The following is a 23573-nucleotide window of genomic DNA, read 5'->3' on the forward strand; positions in this document are numbered from 1 at the left end:
CTCTCTCTGAGTTGCTTAGGGCCTCACTAAATTGCTGAGGCTGGCTGCGATCCTCCTGCCTCAGCCTCTGGAGCAGCAGGGATCACAGGCATGATCCTGTACACGGCTGAGAGCCCTGCGCTTTTTTGCTGTTTGATGTCCTTTACCATGTGACAATGGACTAGGAGGCCCTCAGCAGATGCAGGCAGCTTGATAAGGGACTTCCTTGTCTACAAAATTTTGAGCAATACATTTCTTTTCTTTGTAAATCACCCAGTCTATGCTGGGCTCAGTGGTACACATTTGTAATCCCAGAGATTTGGGAAGCTGAGGTAGGAGGATTGTAAATTCAAGGTCAGCCTCAGCAATTTAGCAAAACTCTGTTTCAAAATAAAGGGTTGGGGATGTAGCTCACTGGAGCACCCTTGGTGGTAAATAAATAAATAAACAGTAAATTACTCAATCTTTGGTATTCTGTCATATCAACAGAAAATTACCTAAGACACCAAGCCATAGTAAAGGCACAGGGGTAACGGTGGTCCCTTCACTTTCTGAACATAACCCTTATTGCTCTAAGGTTTATTTATTTTAAATTTTTTTTCTCCCTTCTCCCCTCTTCCCCTCCTAACAAGATTAGGGAAACAGTGTTATCTTTTCTTCCCCTAGTTAATTGCCCTTGAACACACCCACTATTGGAAGGAGATATCTGCTGATAATCTGGAAAGCGGATATCTCCCAAATTAAGGGTGCCCTGGGACCCCCTACCAGAGCACACCTGGAATGCAACCCTTGAAGAGTTTCTTTAACAAGCCCCCTGTCCATTCTGATTGTTAGAGTCACAACCTTTGGGACAGGAATCCTGGGTTTCTCCTTTGCTAACAAAGCAATAAACCTTCTTTTCCCCTTTTCTCAAAACCATGTCCTCGTTATTAAATTGGTATTGATCCTCATTGGGCACATGGACCAAGCTTTCAGTTACAAAGGCTAATCAGAGCCAGGCTTCTGAGTTAGAAAACTGGGAAACTGTCGATAACCTGTACTGTCTGGGTGCAGTGGCGCAGGCCTGTAATCCCAGCAACTTGGGATCCTGAGGCAGCAGGATGGCAAGTTCAAAGCCGGCCTCAGCAATTTCGTGAAGCCCTGTCTTAAAAGGGCTGGGGATGTTAAGCACCTCTTGGTTCAACTCCAGTACCCATAAACAAACACAGATACAGAAAAACCTGTACTTGGACTTCAGGCAAGTTCCTGTCCAAGAACTTCCAATGTTTCTGTTCTTCAGCAGAAACTGTTCTTGCTGAAGTTGCTCTCAGAGCTGGGTACAGTGGCACATGCCTGTGATCCCAGTGGCTTGGGAGGCTGAGGCAGGAGGATCATGAGTTCAAAGCCAGCCTCAGCAACTTAGTGAGGCCTTAAGCAACTGAGTGAAACCCTGTCTCTGAACAAAATATAAAACGGGTTAGGGAGGTGGCTCAGTGGTTAAGCGCTCCTGGGTTCAATCCCAGGAACCAAATAAATAATAAAATCCCTCACAGGAACCAGTGGTTGCCAAATCCTCTGGCACTTTCCCAGCCCTTTCTCATGTCTCCTCTGGGTCTAGGATGAGGCCAGGAGGCATCTAGAGTGTGAAATTTAAGGAGGCCTCATCCTCATGTTCACTTTTCACCTTAAGCATCTCACTCAAGATCCGGGCCTGCTTCTGAAAGAAGCAGTACCCTTCTCCAACTATTCTTATCCTCCAGCCCCGCAACCAACACCATCCTCTCCTGGTGTGTCTGTCTGTCTGTCTGTCTCTCTTTTCCAGTGCTGGAACTGAACCCAAGACCTTGCCACTGAGCTACATTCCCCAGCCCCAGTTTATCTTTTTTATTTTTTTTTAATATTTATTTTTTAGCTGTAGTTGGACACAATGCCTTTATTTTCTTTATTTTTATGTGGTGCTGAGGATCGAACCCAGGGCCTCGCACGTGCTAGTCAAGCGCTCTACCGCTGACTCACAACCCCAGCCCCAGTTTATCTTTTAATGTTTCTTTTTGGTCTCCTGCAGGCCCTTGTTCCTATATCCAGCTCTCAAATCTTGGTGTTCCCTCACCGTGGTAGAGACTGGTTCTCCTTTCCTCCCGTGCACTCAGCTAAACTACACTCACTAGCCTTCTGTGCACGGAGGCAGCCATGAGGCTGAATTCTGTCCAGTGGAGTGTGGGCAATGTGGCTTCCAGACGTGGTCCATGAGCCTTCACACTTCCTCCTCTCTGTCTCTTCTCATCAGCTAATTGAAAGCAGAGCTACAAAAGTGGAAGGAGATGGGCTGGGGTTGTGGCTTAGCAGTACAGTGCTCGCCTGGCATGTGCAAGGTCCTGGGTTTGATCCTTGGCACCACGTATAAATAAATAAATAGATAAAATAAAGGTATTGTGTCCAACGACAATTAAAAGATAAATATTAAAAAAAAATGGAAGGAGATTGGATCTCTGTATGACCTTTTTGGAAGGTCACCTTCAAATGCCAGGAATGAGACATTCATTACATAAGCAAAGAGAAAATTTCTCTTGAATTAGACCCCTGAGTCTTGGGGGTTGTTTGTTATAGCAGTTAGCCTTCCCTATTACACTAAGCTCCCTCCTCATGTGAATAGTCAATACTAAAATTTATGCATTTATCTACCAGTATCATCAAAATTGTTATTCATAGCTGGGCAGGGTGGTGCACACCTGAAATCCCAGTGGCTAAGGAGGCTGAAGCAGAAGGATTACAAGTTCCAAACCAGCCTCAGCATCTAGCAAGGCTCTAAGCAACTCAGCAAGATCCTGTCTCTAAATAAAATATAAAAAGGGCTGGAGATGTGGCTCAATGGTTAAGCACCCCTGGGTTTAATCCCCGGTATTAATAAAATAAATGTTATTTATGCTAGGCATGGTGGCTCGTGCCTTCAGTCCCAGCTACTTGGGAGGCTGAGACAGGAGAATTACTTGAGCCCAGGAGTTCAAGGCCAGTCTGGGCAGCATAGCAAGACCACTCAAAAAAAAAAACTTTTTTTGCTATTTATAATCATATGACCTTTAAATTCATATCTTCAGTCCTCTATTCCTAACTATCTCCAAATCAAATGGTTCCTCCTAATAGTTCTAAAAATTACGTTGTGTGTTTCCCCACAAACCACTCAATTCCCTGATTTTCATCCACCATTCTTTAACTTCCCCAAACAGAAACCTTGAATCCTAACCTTATTCTTCTCCCACCATTTCAACAGCCAATTCATTCTAAAATCTTTTTTTGAGGGTAGCGGGGTACCAGGAATTGAACTCAGGGGCACTCCACCACTGAATCACACCCCAGCCCTATTTTGTATTTTATTTAGAGAAAGGGTTTCACTGAGTTGCTTAGGGCCTTGCTTTTTAATGAGACTGCCTTTGAACTGGCGATCCTCCTGCCTCAGCCTCCTGAGATGCCGGGATTACAGGTGTGCATCTTATTCTCTGAATAAATCAATTTTAAAGCTGATCTCTTCTTCCATCTTAGACTGTGTCTAAGTTGTGGTAGAATAATGTTATCTTGTGGGGCCTCCTGGAGGACATGGTGAATTCCAAAAGACAGATCTGTTCTTGTTTCAAAAAAGTAGTTTTTTGTCATTCAATAATTCATTCATGCATGCACGCAGTAACCATAGCAGCTACTGAGTGTCAGACACTGGACTCTGGAGCCACAAAGATGACACGTAGCCTTGGAGGGGCTCACACCTTTGCATGCTTATGGCCCTGTTGTTCATGATGTCACAGGAGTAGAGACTGTAGGAGTAGAGACTGAACAGAGGGCAGGGGCGGGGGCCCGCTTCACAGAGGCAGTGACATTTGAGCTGAATCTTGATGGTTGAGGAAGAGTTGGTGACAAGTGGAGCTTGAGGGTGTTGTGGGGACAGCTGGGGGTGGGCTGGCTTCAAGAAGAGCGGGTGTGAATGCAAGGGCAAGCAGGTGGCTGTCTTCACAGCCAACAGTTGGCTCTGCTTGAACTGGGATCTCGGCCAAGTGCAGCCAGGCTGTCCTGACGCCTCAGGGGGCTGAGGGACACAGGCACACACTGCGGCAAGTAGCAATCTCCAAAATACTCAGGGTTTCCACTGTCTGGTGGCCCCTCCCAAATCTCCCCCAAACCCACTGGGAAGTTCCTCAACCCAAGCAACACTTTAGAGTTGAACATTTTCTTCTTTCCTTTGTTTCTGCTTTGAGCAGATTCCTCTCTTGGCTCGTTGACAGTCCTCGTGTGATCTGCCTCCTGGCACCACAGTTCAAGCTTGGCAGCCCAGGACTGAGGTCTGTTTCTCACTCCCTCAGCCCTGGGGCTGAGTTGGCAGGAGTCACTGTGCCCCAGGGAGTGCCTGGTTCCTTCCCTGTCTTTGCCCAGAGCAATTGGACACATACCACGTTTCTGGTCAGAGTCAGAAATGGACATGCAAGGAAAAGTGGTGTAAATATACATTTTCAGCAATGAAATGTCCTTAGCACAGTGTATGGAGTCTCTTTTCCTGTCTGCCTGTCTGCAAAAGTGAACTGCATTGACAGATCTCTCAAGACCTTCCCCATCCAAATCCTTCCTTCTTCATCTGGCATTTTTCCTTTAAATGGTAAAGTCTCATTTATAACCATGATTTTATTTCATTTTTTTTTGTGTGTGTAGCACTGGGGATTGAACCCAGGGGTGCTGTACCACTGGGCTACATCCTTAGCCCTTTATTACAGGGTCTAGTTACTGAGATTGACCTTGAATATTTTTTTTTTGAGAGAGAGAGAGAGAGAATTTTTTAATATTTATTTTTTAGTTTTCGGCGGACACAACATCTTTGTTTGTATGTGGTGCTGAGGATCGAACCTGGGCCGCACGCATGCCAGGCGAGCGCGCTATCGCTTGAGCCACATCCCCAGCCCTTGACCTTGAATTTATAGTGCTCCTACCTCGTCTCTGAATGGCTGGGATTACAAGTGTGTGACACTTTGCCCAGATATAACCATGATCTTTATGTGTACTCTTGAGAGTAAAATAGAAACATACATTTCAAAATATAAGATGAAGTATAATATACTGTAAGTGATGATGTGTTTGTGTGTTTATGTAAGAGAGAGGAAAATTTTGTTATTTAGGAACCTAGAGGGGCTGGGGTGATGGCTCAGTGGTAGAGCGCTCGCCTCGCACGTGCAAGGTCCTGGGTTCGATTCTCAGCACTACATAAAAATAAATAAATAAAATAAAGTTATTGTGTACAACTACAAAAAAATATTTTTTTAAAAAGAAGCACCTGCATAATTAACTTTTGTAAAAGAGGAAAAATTACTAGTTTGATCTCTGAACAAAATAAATATTTTCAATATTTTAAACTATAAACGCTCTTCTCACTCCTCGAAAGAGCACAGGACTTATTCAGGGAGGAACAGGAGTTTGATGAAGCTGGAGAATCTATAATGTTTGGGCAAAAGGCTAGTCAGGCAGGGTGGGCACAGGAGGGGCAGGGCTATCTTAAGAGGGAGGGCTTGTGGATGCAGGAATGATACCTGGACAGCAGCGCCTTTGAGAAGGGTCCTGGTTGATTTGTTATCTTGGCTGTTGTCACTAGTGCTTCAGTAGACATGGGAGTGTAGGTGTCTCTTTGAAATACTTATTTCCTTTGGGAATATACCTAATTATGAAGTTGCTGGGCATATTGTAGATCTATTTTTAACTTTCTGACGAACCTCCATACTGTTTTCCATATGGCTGTACTAACTTACATTCCCACCAACAAGTGTATGAGAGTTCCCTTTTCTCCTCATCCTCCTTAGCATTTATTTTTTGTCTTTCTTGATAGTAGCTATTTTATTTATTTTTGTGGTATGGGGCCTTGTGCATGCTAGGCAAGCACTCTACCATGGAACTACATCTCCAGCCCTTTTTAAATTTTTACTTTGAGATGAGGGTTCATTAATTTGTCAAGACCAGCCTTGAACTTGTGATCCTCTTGCTTGAGCCTCCCGAGTAGCTGGGATTATGGGCATGTGCCACAGAATGAGGCAATAGCCTTGTTAACTGGAGCGAGATGATATCTCTTGGTGGTTTTGATTTGCATTTCCCCTGGTGATTAGTGGTATGAATATTTTTTCATATACCTGTTGAGAAATGTCTATTCAGGTATTTTGCCCATTTTTAAAAACATTTTTTTAGTTGTCGATGGACTTTTATTTTATTTATATGTGGTGCTGAGAATCAAACTCAGGGCCTCACACATGCTAGGCAAGCACTCCACCACTGAACCACAACCCCAGCCCATTTTGCCCGTTTTTTAGTTGGATTATTTGTTTTTGGAGCTGTTGGAATTCCGATTGCCCATCAGTGAAAGAATGGATAAATAAAATGTGGCACATGTACACCATGGAGTACTTACCACTCAGTATTTGGAATAGCATTACTGTAAATGAAATTCTGTCATTGAGGATAACATGAAAGGCATATGTGATGTGAAATACATCACACACAGAAAGATAAATACTGCATGATCTAAAAAATCTAAAAAAGCCAATCTCATAAAAAGTAGAGATTAGAATAATGGTTATAGAGGCTCAGGAGTGGTCAGGAAGCAGGGTGTGAGGTCAATGAGTACAAAGTTACAGTTAGGAGGAATAATTTCTGGTTTCTAGCTGGGAGCCCTGTTCTACACCTGTAATCCCAGCAACTCGGGAGGCTGAGACAGGAAGATCACAAGTTCGAGGCCAGCCTCAGCAACATATCTATCTTGAAATAATAAATGAACAGGACTAGGGTGTAGACCATCCCTGGGTTCAAGCCCCAGTACAAAAAAACAACCCCAAAAGAAATCATAAATCTTCACAAGCTCCCTGTCTCAAAATAAAAAGTAACAATTTTAGGCCCGGCACAGCGGTGCATAACTGTAATCCCAACGGCTCAGGATGCTGAGGCAGGAGGATCTCGAGTTCAAAGTCAGCCTCAGCAATAGCAAGGCACTAAGCAATTCAATGAGATCCTGTCTTTAAATAAAATACAAAAAAAGGGCTGGGGTTGAGTGCCCCTGAGTTCAATACCCAGTAACCCTCCCCCCAAAAAAAGTAAAAGGACTGGGGATAGAGTTCAGTGTTAAAACACTCCTGGGTTCTGGTGTTCTGTTGCACAGTAGGGCGACTACAGTTATTAATATTATTTTTTTGTATTTCAAAATAAGATTTTAAGATATGATATGATATGATATGATAGATACCAGAAAGATATGATAAATGTTCAAGTTGATGGATATGCTAATAACCCTGATTTGATTATTATACATTGTATATGTATATTGAAACATCGCATTGTACCTCATAAATCTGAATAGTTACTGTGTGTCAATTAAAACTATAATAAAACTTAAAAAAAAAAAGAATTAGAAGGGTCTCTGGGCCTTCACAAGCACGGGATGGAAGGAATTAGGATCGGGCAAAGAAGTCTAGACAGGACCCAGTGATGGGTGATGGGGCCTGGAGAGAGGGAAGAAAGAGACCCAAGTGACAGTGGAAGAAGGGTCAGCTTGACTTGGCACCTGGGGAGCAAAAACAGAAGAGATGGTTTGAGGATGTTGCCTAGGCGTGTTGCCTGGGCAACCAGAGAAACAGTGGTACCCATCCCTTGCTGAGGCCCAGAAAGAGGCAGGCGCACACTGCTCTGCTGACTTTGGTGACTCTCTCGCCCTGTCTTTCTGTGTCTGGCCTATCCACCCTCCGCTCCTCCGTGCAGGACACCAACCTGCCCTTCCGGCCTCATCCCCAGCTCTCCTCAAACCAGACGCATCCCCCATGTCGCCCCGTGGAACATCTTTTCTGTCAACATTTTTTCTAAATGTCAAAATCTCAGATGTTTATTGTACAAAATTTGGAAAATACAGAGAGGTATAAACAAAATCAAAATCACACTCATCACTTTATAGACAAGCACAGCAAACATTTGGCAAGATTCCTTTTTCTTTTTTTCTATAAGTATACATATGTCTTTTGAATTTTTATTTATAGTGTTGCAACATCCAAATCATGACAGTTTTTTGGTTCTGCTTTTGTTTTGCCATAGAAATGTGCTCTGCCTTTGGCAACACTCAGTGCCATTAAATAGTGTGTGTGTGTGTGTGTATATATGTGCATATATATATAGTTTAGTTGTAGGTGGACACAATACCTTTATTTTATTTATTTATTTTTATGTGGTGCTGAGGATCGAACCCAGGGCATCACATGTGCAAGGCAAGTACTCTACCGCTGAGCCACAACCCCAGCATGCCCAGCCCTTTTTAAGTGCTGTACCACTGAGCTACAACCCCAGCCCCATATAGCTTTTAAAAACATGGTTTCTAGTGACTATCACAATTATCATGAACTTATAACTATTTTCATAATTGACACATTTGAACCTACCACCACATTTTTATATTTTATTATTTCTCTCAGTCTTTTTTTATTTATCCTCTAGAAAACTGAAAGGCAGCTGGGTACCATGGTGCACACCTGTAATCCCAGTGACTCAGGAGGCTGAGGTAGGAGGATTACAAATTAGAGGCCAGCCTCAGCAACTTAGTGAGATCTGCCTCAAAAGAAAATGGGCTGGGGATGTAGCTCTGTGGTAAAGCACCCCTGGGTTCAATCCTCATTATATAAAAAAAAATTGAAATGCCTCTATGTTTTTGCCTAACATATTTATTGTGCTCTTGCTATCTCCTCTGCCAAAAAACTGTCCTTCCTTTTTCCAGCCTCGCAAATCCTTCCTATCCTTCATAATCTCTGAGGGGTCACCTCTTTCATTCATTCACTGAGGACCTGCTACCTGCCAAGCACAGTAGCCACTAGGAATGTGACAAAGACCCTGGGACAGACTCTCTCTGCAGCCTCCCAACCTTCCCTCAGGAGTGAGCGAGCCATGTGTCATTTTTTCCTTTAATGCGCTCATGAAATGAGCAACTTGCTTGTGTTTGTGCCTCTATTTTAATCCTCAGAACACCTTGAGATTTTCTAGACTGTGAAATTACTGTCGGGTGCTTTCCCACTCTGCCCCTGCTCTCTTCAGGATTTGCCAAGGACCTGAAAACCACAGCTCAGAAGATGACTGTATCTTTCCAATGAGAGGGAGGTGGAGCTGATGACCTCTCCATCTGGTGACAGTGTCTTCTAAATCTGAAATTGGGGCGCTTGGTTTGACAAATCTAAGATAGCAGTTGCTGTACCCCTAAGGGGCTTTGGCAACTCCCTTCTGCCATTCTGGGGCTGCAGTTAGTCCAAACAGCAACCTTGTATAAAATAGGAAAAAGTGCCCAGTGTGTCCCCTGGGTGCCCAGTCTGGCTGCCAAAGAACACATTTCCATGCCAGCTTAGCCCTTCCCCATGGGCCAGGACTAGAAGCAATGGCCCAGCTTAAACAATAGCTAGATGCTGCCACCACTCTTCATTCCCTCTGCCCTCCGACTCCCTCATCCATAGGCCCTCCCCTCCCCTCCCCTCTGGGCCACATGGCGTTCACACTCACATGGCTCCCACATCTCTTTTTTTTAATAGGTCAGTCTGTCTGCTTTCAAACAACTGCACTCTGACTCAACAACTTCCTCTTTGCAAATTTCCTCTTGGCTTTGGGGAAACAGCACAACCACCTTTGGCCCCTTTGGGCTGGGGTGGGGCGGCTCTCAGGGGCAGCACAGCTGTGAGTTTTGTCCCCTCCTGTCTACCCCAGACCCACAGGGGAAGTCCCTGGCACTCCCCTCCCTGGGCATCCCCTCTCCTTATTTGACTCACTCTCACTGATTCCCCTGGGAGAAGGGAAGAAGCTGAGCCCTGGAAGAGGACACGGGGACAGCAAATTAAACAGGCAACAGCAGGGACCAGTCCCCTCACTTCCAGGCAGACTCCTCTCCACAGCCTCTGCGTGTGTGCGTGTGTGTGTGTGTGTGTGTGTGTGTGTTGGAAATGGTGGCCGAGCTGAAGGAACGGACTTGGTGACACATATGGTCCTTTTATCAAGTTGGCAAAATTGGCATTTTTTTTGGGGGGGGGCTACAGAGAGAATCGGATTTTCTGCTGGGTGTACCCCGTCTGAACCAAGACAAGAGCACATATATTCTGAGCAGTCCCTGGGTCCCCCACCCTGGGTTTGGCATCTCCTTAGTCTCTGCCCACTTTCTGTCCCATCCCTCCTACTGCACTTTCTATCACCCTCCGTAAACACCGTGGAATCCTCACCTCTGGCACAAATGGCACCTTGAGTGGACCCCGGCAGTTGTGGGGCCTCTGAGAACTATACGAGGCCAGAAAGTCTTTTCATCTTTGTCCGTGGAAGACGAAATAATGAAGTCACTGGCCGCTTCAGTCCATAAGTCGGGGACAGGGTCATGGCTTGGGCTATGGGCCAGCCCAGAGTCCAGTGCTCTGGGAAATGTCACAGAGGACACAGCTGGATAGCCCTGTCCAGTCCCGGCTCCTGGCTGGTCCAGAGTGAATGCAGGTCCCTGGGCTGGCCCAGTAGGACTGTCCTACCTGAGGGACTTGGGTCATCTACAAAGTTGAATCCTAAGGAATTTGGGGGATTGTCATTTCCTTCTCCAATGTCCTCAAGAGAGATCCTTTGAGAAATCAAGTGAAGGTTGGCATCATGGAGACTCAGCAGCTGGTTCCAAGAACAAAAAGTAATGGGGAAGCGGTGGGGAAAGCGGTGGTCAATGAGAAGGCTGAGTCTTTCCGTTCACAAACATTCTATTCTGCAGGTGCGCCCCGGCCCAGGTGACAGATGTGGCACTGGGTAACAATGCTGGCGGGAGGCTCAGGGTTGAGAAGGTAGGTGCAATTCTGAGTCAAGACGCTGGGCAAGAACCCAGAGGGTGCTGAGTGAGTGTGCTGGGTGAGGAAGGGGTTGGAAGCGATGCTAAGGGAGGAGGTGATGGCAGATGGCAGGGATCCTCAGAATTGCATTATTTAAAAACTTGAACGTGCAACCCTATCCCCCACTTCTGGCCCATTGGAAGTGGGGGCTTCCACCGCCTCATCCTCACTGCCCACCAGTGGCTCCTCTTCCCCCTTTGTGTTGGAACCTGACCCAGACTTTAGTTCCTCCAGCACCAAGGAGCCCTGGCGAGACTTCCGTCTGCTGAAGAAAGTGGTGAGCAAGGGCCGCTGGCCAGACACCTCCGTCTCAAGGACCCTAGAGTCTTTGTTGCCCCCAGCACCTCCCCCTGGAGTGGTTGTGGCCTCCTCATCAGGGACCCTGGCTGGCCCAGCCCAGGCATCCACCACTCCATTGCGCTTTCCACCTGTGTTCAGCATCAGGACCCCGGTTCGCCTCTTCTGTCGCCGGCGCCACAGCAGGAGCAGGGCCAGGAGGACTATGACCACCAGCAGGGCCACAAGCACAGGTACCAGCAGCATGCCATTCGACCCTGATTTTTGCGGGGAGCTAGTGCTTATGCTTATAGAGGACTGGGAGGTAGTAGATGCAGAGGTTTTTATGCTAGACACTGGGGGTCCTTTGGTCACAGTGGAGGTCCCCAGAGAGCTGGTTGTCATGGTGACAGAGTGTCCGTTGGTTTCATTGGAAGGTTCCAGAGAGATAGTTGCCATGGTGACAGGGAGTCCACTGGTCTCATTGGAGGGTTCCAGAGAACTGCTTGTCATGGTGACAGGGGGTCCACTGGTCTCATTGGAAGGTTCCAGAGAGATAGTTGCCATGGTGACAGGGAGTCCACTGGTCTCACTGGAGGGTTCCAGAGAGCTGCTTGTCATGGTGACAAGGGGTCCACTGGTCTCATTGGAAGGTTCCAGAGAGCTAGTTGCTATGGTGACAGGGGGTCTGCTGGTTTCCTTGGAGGTTTCCAGAGAGCTAGTTGCCTTAGTAACAAAGGGTACACTGGTCTTGTTGGAGGTCTCCAGAGAACTAGTTGTCATGACGACAGGGAGCTTATTAGTCACATTGGAGGTGTCCAGAGAGTCAAATGTCGTGTTTTCACTTGTCACAGTGAGGTTTCCCGAAGACTTCACTGCTTCAGTGACAGAAGGGTCACTAGTTGCATTAGAGGTTTGGGGGAGTGCTGATGACTTCTCAGTGGACACTTCCTGGGATGTTGTTGGCTCAGGTACAGGGGGCCCAGTGCTGGCGCCAGTGAAAGTCTGAGGGTGGGTCACGTCACTGGTTGTAAAGGTAGTTGAGGAGGGTGGGTTTGAGACCAGGCTTCCAGTGCTACTGGCCTCCTTAGGGTCACTTGTTATTGGCATGGCGGAGTTATCTGATTTGAAGTTCCCGGTTTCAAAGGTACCTGCGACTGAAGAAGCAGAGGATCTTCCTGTGTTATGCGTCATGTTCACCAGAGACTCTTGGCTCACCACCTGGACCCAGAAGCCCCCAAAGAGAAGGAGAAGCAGCGCCATTTCCAGAGCGACAGGCATGCACAGGAGTTGAGACCTGCGGGTGGGGAAGTTGGAAAAACAGAACACTCAGGGGCTAGGGGAAGGACCTAGCCAAGCCCTCCCCTCTGCCCACTTCCCTGCCAACTGCCTGCCCAACTTGTGGTTTAACGACTTTTCCACCCTCACTTTTACTATTATCAAAAATAACAAGGGAATGTGCTGGCAGCTCCCCTATCACCCCCACCATATGCACCCCGCACCCCAAGCCTTGGCAACTGAGACTCCAGCAGTGACCATGCCCTCCAGGCCTCTCCTTATTCTGTGTAGCCCAATGGCTCCAGATTCTCTCTTCCCATCACCTGTCAGGATCTTTTTAAGCCATATGCACACTGCCAGGTCTTCTGAGGCCTCTGCCTACCCCAGGTCACACACTCTTACCAGTTCAATTTGATAAGGTGCAGGGCTGGCGCCAGCCACTCCAACTCCTCCTAAGGTTCAGGCAGGACTGGGGCAGACTGGGCCCCAAGGGGAAAGGAAGTGGGCTCTGGCTCCACCCACCCCACCCCTGCATCCTGCCCCACCCGCTCCTGCTCCCATCACCACTGGGTACTGGAGGACTTGGGGGCTCAGCAGAGGGAGGAGAGGGTGTGGGTTTTCTGGAATGGGAATTTGGGTCTTAATTGGGGTACAGGATGGCAAAGGGTGAGAGCTGGCATAAGAAGGTGCATCTAGGGGGTGCAGAGGAGGAGATGGGAGGGGAGGGTGGTTTCCTTTACAGCTGTGGTCCCCCAAGCTGTTAGGTCAGGACCCAGGGTGGTGCATTTCCTGTCCCCAAGAGCTCCCAGGAAGTAGCAGGGTCAGGGGAAGCCCCAGACTCTGACTGGGGGCCCTGAAAGCCTTTGCAGGCTGATAAATTCTTGACCACACCAGAAGGAATTAAGGGTCACCACAACAGCCCCCATTAGGACATGCTTAACTAAACCAAGGCCATTACAAAACATTTCGTACACCATGATCTTATTTTTGTATGCTACTAGTAAAGATGTGGGGATCTATATGGAAAATGGTCTGGAAATATATCTACTGAGGGGTTAGCCCAATTGTACTTGGCTGGGTGAGAGTAGGGATTCTCTCCTCCAGCCCACCCAAGGTGCTGGGGATGGAATCCAAGGCCTCGAACATGCTGTGCAGGGGCTTTACCACTGAGCTACACCCCCAGCCCCAAGTAAAGAACTCTGTAAATTTTTTTTTTCCTTTGGACAGTTTGTTTCCTGACTTTCCTCTAATTGAGAAGCTTAAACTTTTTGGTATGTGTCGTTTTGGGGTTTTGCCTTTAAAAACTGATTTTTATATTGTAAAAGCAACACTTGTGCATAATAAATTAGAACAGGTCCCTAGCAGAGTCAGGGAGTATACCCTAGTTACAAGCTGATGAGTTAATCTGACCCAAAGACATGAGACTCTTGGGTCAGAGACTTAGGAATTCATTACTCACAGAATAGCAAGAAAAATGAGCTTTAGGTTTATATCGATGCCGGGAGTCCCCGGGGGGGAGGTGACACAGAAGGGTCCATTTTGTGTGTGTATGTGGGGGGGGGGTGGCGGGGGGATTGAATCCAGGGCTTTGTGCATGCTAGGCAAGCACTCTACCAACTGAGCTATTTCCCCAGCCCAGAAGGGTCCACATTTCCACTGTGTACACAGTAGGCCGACATGGCAGCCAAGGAACCCTGACCTTGAGACAGGGTATTGCCTCTTTTATAGCCCGTGGTAAGCCAACCTACTGCATGTCTTGAAGGGAGACACAGCTTCATCCCTGAGTTGCCCACTACAAACACAATGCTGAAAACGACTTGGGTATGGAATGATCAGGGCTTGCATCTTTGGCATACCAATAAGAATGTGCAGGGATGCTTAGGGGCTGTGGCTGATGGCTTTTCCTACCAGTCAGCAGAGTATCAAATGAAAAGTTTCACACCCACCCCCAGATAAATACTTCTTACAGTGTGTTTACACAAGCATATATTTGTGTATTTTGTTATCTACTGTTCTGAACTTTTTTTGGTTTTGTTATTGAAAAATATTTTGGCAATTTATATATCTCCCATACATACATTTTTAAAAAATGTTTTACAGTGCTAGGGTGTCGAGTTCCTTGTGACTAAGACACTCAGGGTCACTCCAGGGGAACTGGGCTGGCACAAAATAACCACACAAGAGACAGAGATACCTTTTCCTTTGGAATCCTGTGATGGGTCCTCTGACCTTAAGCGTCGAGAGAGAGAGAGAGAGAGAGAGAGAGAGAGAGAGAGAGAGAGAGAGAGAGAGAGCATGTGCTGAACACTTTTATTGGGGAGAAGCCATTCAAATGAGGCAAGGGGTCAAGTTTCAGGGGCTGAGTCTATCTTCCAGATGTCTGCTGTCAGCAGGTTGAATGACATCTTGGAAGGCCACACCCAAAGGCAGAGCAAGAGAAAGGGACACACAAAGTGTTTCCATGGAACATTCTATCCAAAACAGGGCAATGGGGTAATATCACAAAGGAATAGGTGAGCGTAGCTCAATCCATGGGGCAACAGGCCTGTGTCTGAAGATGCGTACTCAAACTTCCAGGACCAGTCAATGTCCAGGTCACTACGAGATGTAGTGACAGTCAAAGCCTCTCTGGCTCAGAGAAGGAGAATGCAAATCATTCAGACTGGCTCCCCACACTAGGGATGGAACCCAGGGCCTCATACAAGCTAGGCAAGTTCTCTACCACTGAGCTATAGTCCCAGCCATATGCATTATTTCAAAAAATACCAATCTATCTATTTATGTTTGCAGTTCCAGGGATTGAACCCAAGTACCATTTTACTACATCCACAGTCCTTTTTCTTATTTCTTTTGAGACAGGGTTTTCTTAAGTAGCCTAGGCAGGCCTTGAATTTGAGACCCTCCTGCCTCATCCTCCCAAGTCACTGGGATTCTTGCTTCCAAATGCATTACATTTGATAGAAAGCACCTCAATTTAAGTATTCCTTATTGATGAACATTTAGATTGTTTTCAATATTTCATCATTATTAACAATACTACAGCTGGGCGCGGTGACACACGCCCTGTAATCCCAGCACCTTGGGAGGCTGAGGTCAGCCTCAGCAACTTAACAAGGCCTTAAGCAACTCAGTGAGACCCTCAGTGAACCACTTAGGATGTGACTCAGTGGTTTACCACCCCTGAAATCAATTGCTGGTAGAAAAAAAAAAACCTGCAATAAATGTTTTTGTTTATTTTTGTGGGATGATCATGTATTAAAACAAAGATTGGGGAAGAAGAGAGACATTGGGAAAGGCAGAGAGGGAAGAAGGAAGGAAAGCAGAAGAAACTTTCCCACTGTTAGACATTTACATTGTTTTGACCATTTGCTATTGCAAATAGAAAAGCAAGAATAGGCCAGGCACAGTGATTCACGCCTGTAATCCCAGCAGCTCAGGAGGCTGAGACAGGAGGATTGCGAGTTCAAAGCCAGCCTCAGTAATATCGAGGCACTAAGCAACTCAGTGAGACCCTGTCTCTAAATAAAATACAAAATAGGTCTGGGGGTGTGGCTCAGTGGTTGAGTGCCCTTGAGTTTAATCTCCATTACCTGCCCCACCACCCTCCAAAAGTCAAGAATACTTAGCTGCAAAACTAGGTGTGGTGGCACATGCCTGCAATACCAGCAGTTCAGGAAGTTGAGGAAAGAGAATCACAAGTTCGAGGCCAGCCTCAACAAACTTGTCTCAAAAAAAAAAATCATAAATAAATAAATGGCTGCAAAGTAATTAGAGGTGAAAAATATTTTAACTGTAGAAAAAGATTTAAAAAAATGATGCAAGACTGCACAAAGACTCTCATCCTTTAAAATAAAACCCACTGAGGCAAAAATCATGTTTGACATGGCCAAAAATAAGAGACCCTAAGGTGGAGGGAGAGATTAAAAACAGGAACTAGGGGTGACCTCAAGGTACCAGAGGAGAGTGAAACTGAGAAAACTGCTGGCAGCAGTGGGGACTGGCACTTGTACCTGGCACTTGCCAGGTACAGTGCCAAAGATTCTCCCTGCCTGATTCCAATTTTTCCTCGCAGCGTGAGGAAGCAGAGGCACTGAGAGGTTGACTAGCTGCCCGAGGAGCTTAGGTGAGCTGGGCTCAGAGCCCTGCATGGTCTATGCACATAGCATTTACTTCTGAAATCACCCTGTGACATCCATGCCGTTAACCCCATTTTACAGGTGAAGAAATTGAGAAACAGGTCTGAAAAACAAAATGATTAAGAGATTTGCAACTCCTTCAACCAGCAAGTGCTAGAGATGAGATTTCAGAGCCAGGCTATTTAAAGGCCAAAGACCAAGGGTAAGGATTGTCATCTGATGTTGCTTATGTATGAATAATCCAATAGAGGCTAGGTAAAAGAAAAAGAAAAAAGGGGCTAGATACAGTCTTAAGGTGTGTCTAGGAAGATTTCAGAGAAGCAATATATTTGAGCTGGATCTTTAAAAAACTAAAGGAAGCCAGAGGCCAGGCCCAGGGATGCACGCCTATAATCCCAGCCGGTCTGGAGGCTGAGATAGAACAGCCAGTTCAAAGCCAGCCTCAACAAAAGCAAAGTGCTAAGCAGGTCAGGGAGACCCTGTCTCTACATAAAACACAAAAAGGGTTGGGGATGTGGCTCAGTGGTCAAGTGCCCCTAAGTTCAATCCCTGGTACCTTCCCACCAAAAAAAAAAAAAAAAGCTAAAGGAAGTAGGGACCCTTCTCCTTCTCTTATGCACACATCCATCCAATCTATCTATAAATGCAGTCATTTCTACCTTCAAAATGAACCCAGCATCTGATAGCCAGATCTTGGCTTCCAAATACACTGTCCCTGTAGGAACCAGGGCTTCTCCAAAAATGACTGATTTCAGGGCTGGAGTAGTCAAAGCATGAGACAAGCCTGGAAAATCTTCTTGTCTCAAATAAGTGCTCAAAGAATAATAAAGACATGTCCAAAGGACAAGGAACCAGCTTGAAGGAGTTACCAAAGCCAAAGCAGGGATACTTTGAGCATCAAAAGAAATAATGGGGGCTGGGGTTGCGGCTCAGTGGTAGAGTGCTTGCCTAGCAAGTGTGAGGCCCTGGGTTCGATTCTCAGCACCGCCTATACATAAATGAAAAAAAAAAAAAAGTCCATCAACATCTAAAACAATATTTAAAAAATAAAAAAGAAAGAAAGAATGGCAAGGCAGGCATGGTGGCGCACATCTGTAATCCCAGAGACTTAGAAAGCTGAGGTAGGAGGATGGCGAATTTGTGGCCAGCCTCAGCAACTTATCGAGGACCTAAGCAGCTTAGCAAGAAATAAGTGCATTAAAGAAGAAAAAAAATTAAAAGGGCTAGATATGGGCTGGGGTTGTAGCTCCATGGTACAGCACTTGCCTAGCATATGTGAGACACCAGATTTGATCCTCAGCACCACATAAAAATAAATAAAATAAAGGTATTATGTCCATTTACAACTAAAAGTGTTTTTTGTTTTTTTTTTAAGGGCTGGGGGTGAAACTCAGTGGTAGAGCATCCCTGGATTCAATCCCCAACGCTGGGGAAAAAAAAAAAAGTTAAAAGGATTATAGAGTTAAAAACTGACCAATTACAACCACCATAATAATAATTGGTTCAGGTAAAATGGATATTAAAATCACTAGATAAAATTGGAGCTGTGTGTGTGTGTGTGTGTGTGTGTGTAGAATATTTATACAGTCTTAAAGTATCTCCCCACGGATTTTACATATATATATATAAATTTCAAAGGGAAAATAGTAACTTTAGAGTAGAGAAATCTAACCGACAACTTTTTTTTTCCCCCAGTGTCAGGAATAAAGGCCTCAGCATCCCACAAGCTATGCAAGAGCTATAACTAAGTCACACCCCAGCCCAAGAGACCTGTCTTAAATAAAGTTACCAGTAAGAGGATACAAATCAACCTTACAGGCCTGATATGATTCAGTGAAAAGAACACAACATCTCCAACAAAAAAATGCACAACCTGAATTTAACCACAAAATGCCGCAGTCTGGCTGGGCACAAATGCCGCAGTCTGGCTGGGCACACAATCACGAGCCACCACACAGCTTGTAGATTCAAACAGCAACTCTTTATTCCCGAACTCACACCAGCCGTCTACAATCACGTTCTGGGGAAATCCACGTTCTCTTCCCAAATCCACCTTCTCTCCCAAATTCACCTCCACTGGGCTTCTATCTCCAAAATATACTGTCTGAATCCCGTGAGAACTCAAGGGGAACTCAGGCAGCAGGATACGCCCTATTCCCAGCAGGAATAATCTTAAACCTTAAACCTGGAACCTAAACTGGGAACGCCCTAAACAAGATTATCTTAAAACCGGGAACACCCTAATCTGCCTTGGTCCTTGAGCAAGGTCACGTACATTCAATGTCACTGCAACATGGGGTACGCTGGCAAGGAAATTGTCATACCTACTTGGCTAATGGCTCCCAGCAACAAAATACTAAGCAAGTTGGGCACAGAGGTGCAGGGTTGTAATCCCAGCCACTTGGGAGGCTGAGACCGGAGGATTATAAATTCAAGGCCAGCCTCAGCAACTTAGTGAGGAGACCCTGTCTTTAAAAAAATAAAAATAAAAAACAAGAGCTGGAGATGTAGCTTAGTGGTAGAGAGCTCCTGGTTCAATCTACCACATGAAAGAAAGGAAGAAAGAAAGAGGAAAGGGTGTCGTTAGAGACACTGTCAGGATAATTAGAAAAATTAGAATGTAGATTGTAGGTAACAGTGTTGAATTAATATTAGCCTTCCTGGATTTGATCAGTCAATTATGGTTGTGAAAGAGAATATCTCTGTTCTTAGGAAATACATGTTGGAAGTATGTAGGAGGGAACAGTCACAGTGCTGGCTGACTTCCTCTTCAATGGTTCCACACAAAAAATAATAGCAGTAAAAATAATAATATAGGAAGCCAGGTATATTTGCCTATAATCCCAGCTACTCAGGGGACAGGAGGATTGCAAAGTCAAGGCCAACCTGGGCAATTTAGCAAGACCCAATCTCAAAATAAAATTTAAAACAAGAGCTAGGGATGTAGCTCAGTGGTAGAGTGTTTGCCTGGGGTGTGGGAGGCCCTGCGTCCAATTCCTGGTATGGCAAACTGAATAAGTAAAATAGTGATAATGCAAGAGATAAAAATATAGCATATGTGGTCAAGTGTTCACAGGTAGTAAAGCCACATGAAGGGTCGATGGGTGTGTCCCATTATTCTTGCAACTGTTCTGTAAATTCGCATTTTTCCAAAACAGACAACATATTAAGAAATATAAACTGGGCATGGTGGCACACATTTGTATTCCCAGCTTCGTGGTAGGCTAAGGCAGGAAGACCGCAAATTTCAGTTCAGCTTGGAGAATTTTTGAGACCCTGCCTCAAAATTTAAAAAGGTCTGGGAGAATGTTTTCTCTAATATAAGGAGACTGACTCATAGCGGGGTAGGGAGGGGGAACATGGGAGGAAAAGATGAATTCTAGATAGGGCAAAGGGGCTGGAGGGAAAGGGAGGGGTCAGGGGATTAGCAAGGATGGTGGAATGTGATGGACATCGTTATCCAAAGTACATGTATGAAGACACGAATTGGGTGTCAACCTATTTTATATACAAACAGAGATATGAAAAATGGTGGTAGATATGTGTAATAAGAATTGCAATGCATTCTGCTGTCGTGTATTTAAAAAAAATAAAATCAATTAAAAAATAAAAATAAAAAGGGCTGGGGATGTAATTCTCAGTGGTAGGGCTCTCCCATGTTCAGTTTCTAGTAGAAGAAGGAGAAGGAGAAGGAGAAGGAGAAGGAGAAGAGAAGAAGAAGAAAAACTAGAATCTGACCACCTTAACTCTCTTGCCCTTTTTACCTTTTTTTGTTTTGTTTTATGGTATTGGGAATTGAACCCAGGATGCTCTGCCACTGAGCTACACCCCTGGCCCTTTTTATTTTGTTTGTCTTTTTTGGGTACCAGGGATTGAACCCAGGGGTACTTAATCACTGAGCCCTTTTAATTTTTTATTTTGAGACAGGCCCTCACTAAGTTGCTGAGGCTGGCTTTGAACTTGGGATCCTCCTGCCTCAGCCTGCGGAGCTGCTGGGATGACAGGCAGGTGCCATCATACCTGGGCCTCCTTGGCTCCAAGCTGTTATCATCCCTCCTGTGGATCTGCGGCATTAACTCCGGTCTGGTCCCCTCTGTGTGTGACTCATTCTCCTTCAGCTTGCCACGGAGCAGCCAGAGGAAACGGAATTGAACATCTGATTTCATTCTTCCTCAGACACAGTTCCCACTCCACTCAGGGTAAAAACAGAAGTGGGCCACAGCTGATCCATCTCGCCCTCCTTCTCTGCCCACATTGCCTCTGCTTCTGCCACCCAAGCCTCCATCGGTTCATGGAGAATCACGGATGCCCAGAAAGCTCTTCTCTCAGTCTGGTTTTCTTTTCTCAAATATCACCTCTCAGGATGGCTTTGCCTGGCCGTCCTATGTACAAGTCACACTCCTCCCTCTGGCCTGCACCCCCATCTCATTCCTCTTTCTGCCCATAGTCCCTCTCACCTTCTAATATACCCTATTACTTACTTTTAAATTTCATTTCTGTTAGGTCCTTAGGCCAAAGTAACTCCATTTTGAAAATCAGCACCTGCTCACCCAGGCATGACCTTCCCGTGAGGCCCACCCCCAAAGAGTCCCCAATTAGAGAAACCACAACAAAAGACGTCAAGTAACAATCACAGGACCAGACGGGTTATTTTTTAACGACTCCATTGTACTTGACTATATGGTTTAGAAGTTTTTTCCAGCAGGCCGCTGCACCTGGCAGGAGGGCAGCCTGCCAGATATTCTCTGTCAATACCCGTTGGCTTGACTCAGAGATGTGTCTCCCATGGATATTGGCACCAGCTACCCTAGCAGTTTCTGTCTTTCTCCCCTCTCTGAAATGGAAGCCCCATGGCCTGGGGCTACATGTGTCTGCTCACACTGCGCCACCAGAGAAAGTGCTTGGTAAACAGTAGGTGCTCCATCGTGTTTATTAACTGAAGAGTTCTCAGGCCTGAGACAAAAAAGAGGACAGGAGGCTGAAGACCGATGTGGGTGAAGGCAAGAAGGCCACGGAGAGGTTGAGGCTGGGGTGGAGGCTGTAGCGTGCTAGGTGGCCCCAACTGGCCACCAGTCTGCAGGAGGTCAACAGAGGCCATCAGTGGTTATCTTCTACTGAGATAATGACTCTGCCCTCTCCAGTCTCCTAGTTGCCCAGCAGGGTTTTTTTTTTTGGGGGGGGGGGCAGGGGCAGGTAGGTGGGTACCAGGAATTGAACTCAAGGGGACTTGACCACCAAGCCACATCCCCAGCCTTTTTTTTTTTTTTTTTTTTTGCATTTTATTTCGAAACAGGGTCTCACTGAGTTGCTTAGTGTCTTGAGGTTGCTGAGGCCGGCTTTGAACTCGAGATCCTCCAGTCTCAGCCTCCTGAGCCGCTGGGATTACAGGTGAGCACCACTGCACCCTGCACTCTGCAGGCTTTTGAGGGGCCCTTTCCTAGCCAGATCCCAAGGCAGACAGGAGCTGGCTGAAACCCAGGGATAGAGAAGCCACAGAAGAGAAGTGGGACTCTGAGCTTGACTCCTGGTTACAGCATCTGTGTGGTCACACATTTAATCTGTCCACCTGTTTCTCTGTCTGTAAAATAGGGCCAATGAATATTATTTTTCAAAGTTCTTGGAGGATTAGACAATGTGTGGGGCCCTCAGTAATAGTCTAACAAGAACTAGCTGATGTTTGCAAGAGGGGGCATTGTGACCCAGCACCATGGCTCACGCCTGGAATCCCAGCAACTTGGGAGGCTGAGGCAGGAGGATTGAAAGTTTGAGACTAGACTGAGAAATTTAGTAAGACCCTGTCTCAAAATAAAATATAAAAAAGGCTGAGATGGGTCTAAGTGATAGAGGGACCCCTGGGGTCAATTCTCAGTACTGGGGGGGAAAAAAGAGAGATAAAGAGAGAGAGAATTACAAAAGTCTCTCAGGAGTTGACAACTTCCACTAAGCCCCTGCACTTAGGAGACATAACCAAACTCTAGCAAAGCTTCTATCATGACAAGGTCCCATCCTCAGGATGACCCCCTACCTTCATTAATAAACCTGCCTGAGAAAGCTCAGTGCTGACACATACCTTGCCAACACTCCTGAAGGTAGGCCCCTGTCGCCTTCTTAGAACATTTGTGACAACAGACTTACAACTGTACTGTAAATACAGTTGGCCTCTTTATCAGAAGGTCTCACCTCAGTGGCATTAACCAACTGTGGATCAAAAATATTCTGGAAAAAAAATTACGTCTCTACTAAAAAGGCTTTATTGTCATTTTTCCATAAACAATACAGTTTTTGTTGTTGTTGTTTTTGGTACCAGAAATTGAACCTAGGGGTGCTTAACACTGGGGAACACCCCCAGCCCTTTTATTCTTTTTACTTCTAGACATGGTCTTACTAAATTGCTGAGGCCGGCCTTGAACTTGGAGATCCTCCGGCCTCAGCTTCCTGAGTCTCTGGGATTACAAGCATGCACTGCTAGGAACAGATGGGACAAGGCACCGAAGGTAGCAGGAAACAGTTTTATTTGGCTGCAGCCAGGTTCAGAGGGCACAGCTTTTGCTGTATCAATTAATCCTCTGAACCCCGAGTTCAAGTAGTTTCAGAATTTTATACCCAGCATGTAAGGGGAGGGGCTCAGAAGTTCACAGTCTGCAGAAGTTCACATAAAAGCAGCTTTTTTTTTTTTTCTACTGTTTTGGGCAGGTTAACCCTTCAAGGACAACACCTGAGAAGGGGAGAGCTTCTTCTCCCCTTTCTTTCCTCCTCCTGCCAGCTGTTACCATGAGCCCAATTGGTAAATTCTCTTATCTTAGAAATGTAGACATCTCTGTGAAGCCCAGCTCAAGGCCAGAGGCCTTGTTTATGCATTTCTACAAACTACTATACTGGATAAATGTTTGTGAAAAACTAATAAGGGGGTGTTCTTCCAGGCTAGCAGCCAAGTAAAATAGGGCAACACGAAAATAGGAAGTTTATCCATATTGAACTCTTTTGTAAAGACTCTTTTGCTGACAGTCCTAAAATCAGCCATGGTGAAGATTTCCGAAGAAGCCTAGTT

At 45.8% G+C, this 23573-nt stretch overlaps 1 protein-coding gene across 1 annotated transcript; it reads right to left on the bottom strand.

The window, feature by feature from the left end:
* Window positions 1-9956: 9956 nt before the first annotated feature.
* Spn (sialophorin) lies at window positions 9957-12895 on the bottom strand. Its single transcript, XM_046454383.2, has 2 exons — window positions 12792-12895; window positions 9957-12408 (listed from the first exon to the last, which is right to left on the bottom strand). The coding sequence occupies exon 2, from the start codon at window positions 12390-12392 to the stop codon at window positions 10929-10931; it is 1464 nt and encodes a 487-aa protein (XP_046310339.1). The 5' UTR covers window positions 12393-12408; window positions 12792-12895; the 3' UTR covers window positions 9957-10928.
* Window positions 12896-23573: the final 10678 nt, after the last annotated feature.

Source organism: Marmota monax, unplaced genomic scaffold, assembly GCF_021218885.2.
Source record: "Marmota monax isolate L192 unplaced genomic scaffold, Marmota_monax_Labrador192_F-V1.1 WCK01_AAM20220418_F8-fsc00086, whole genome shotgun sequence".
Lineage (NCBI taxonomy): Eukaryota > Metazoa > Chordata > Mammalia > Rodentia > Sciuridae > Marmota > Marmota monax.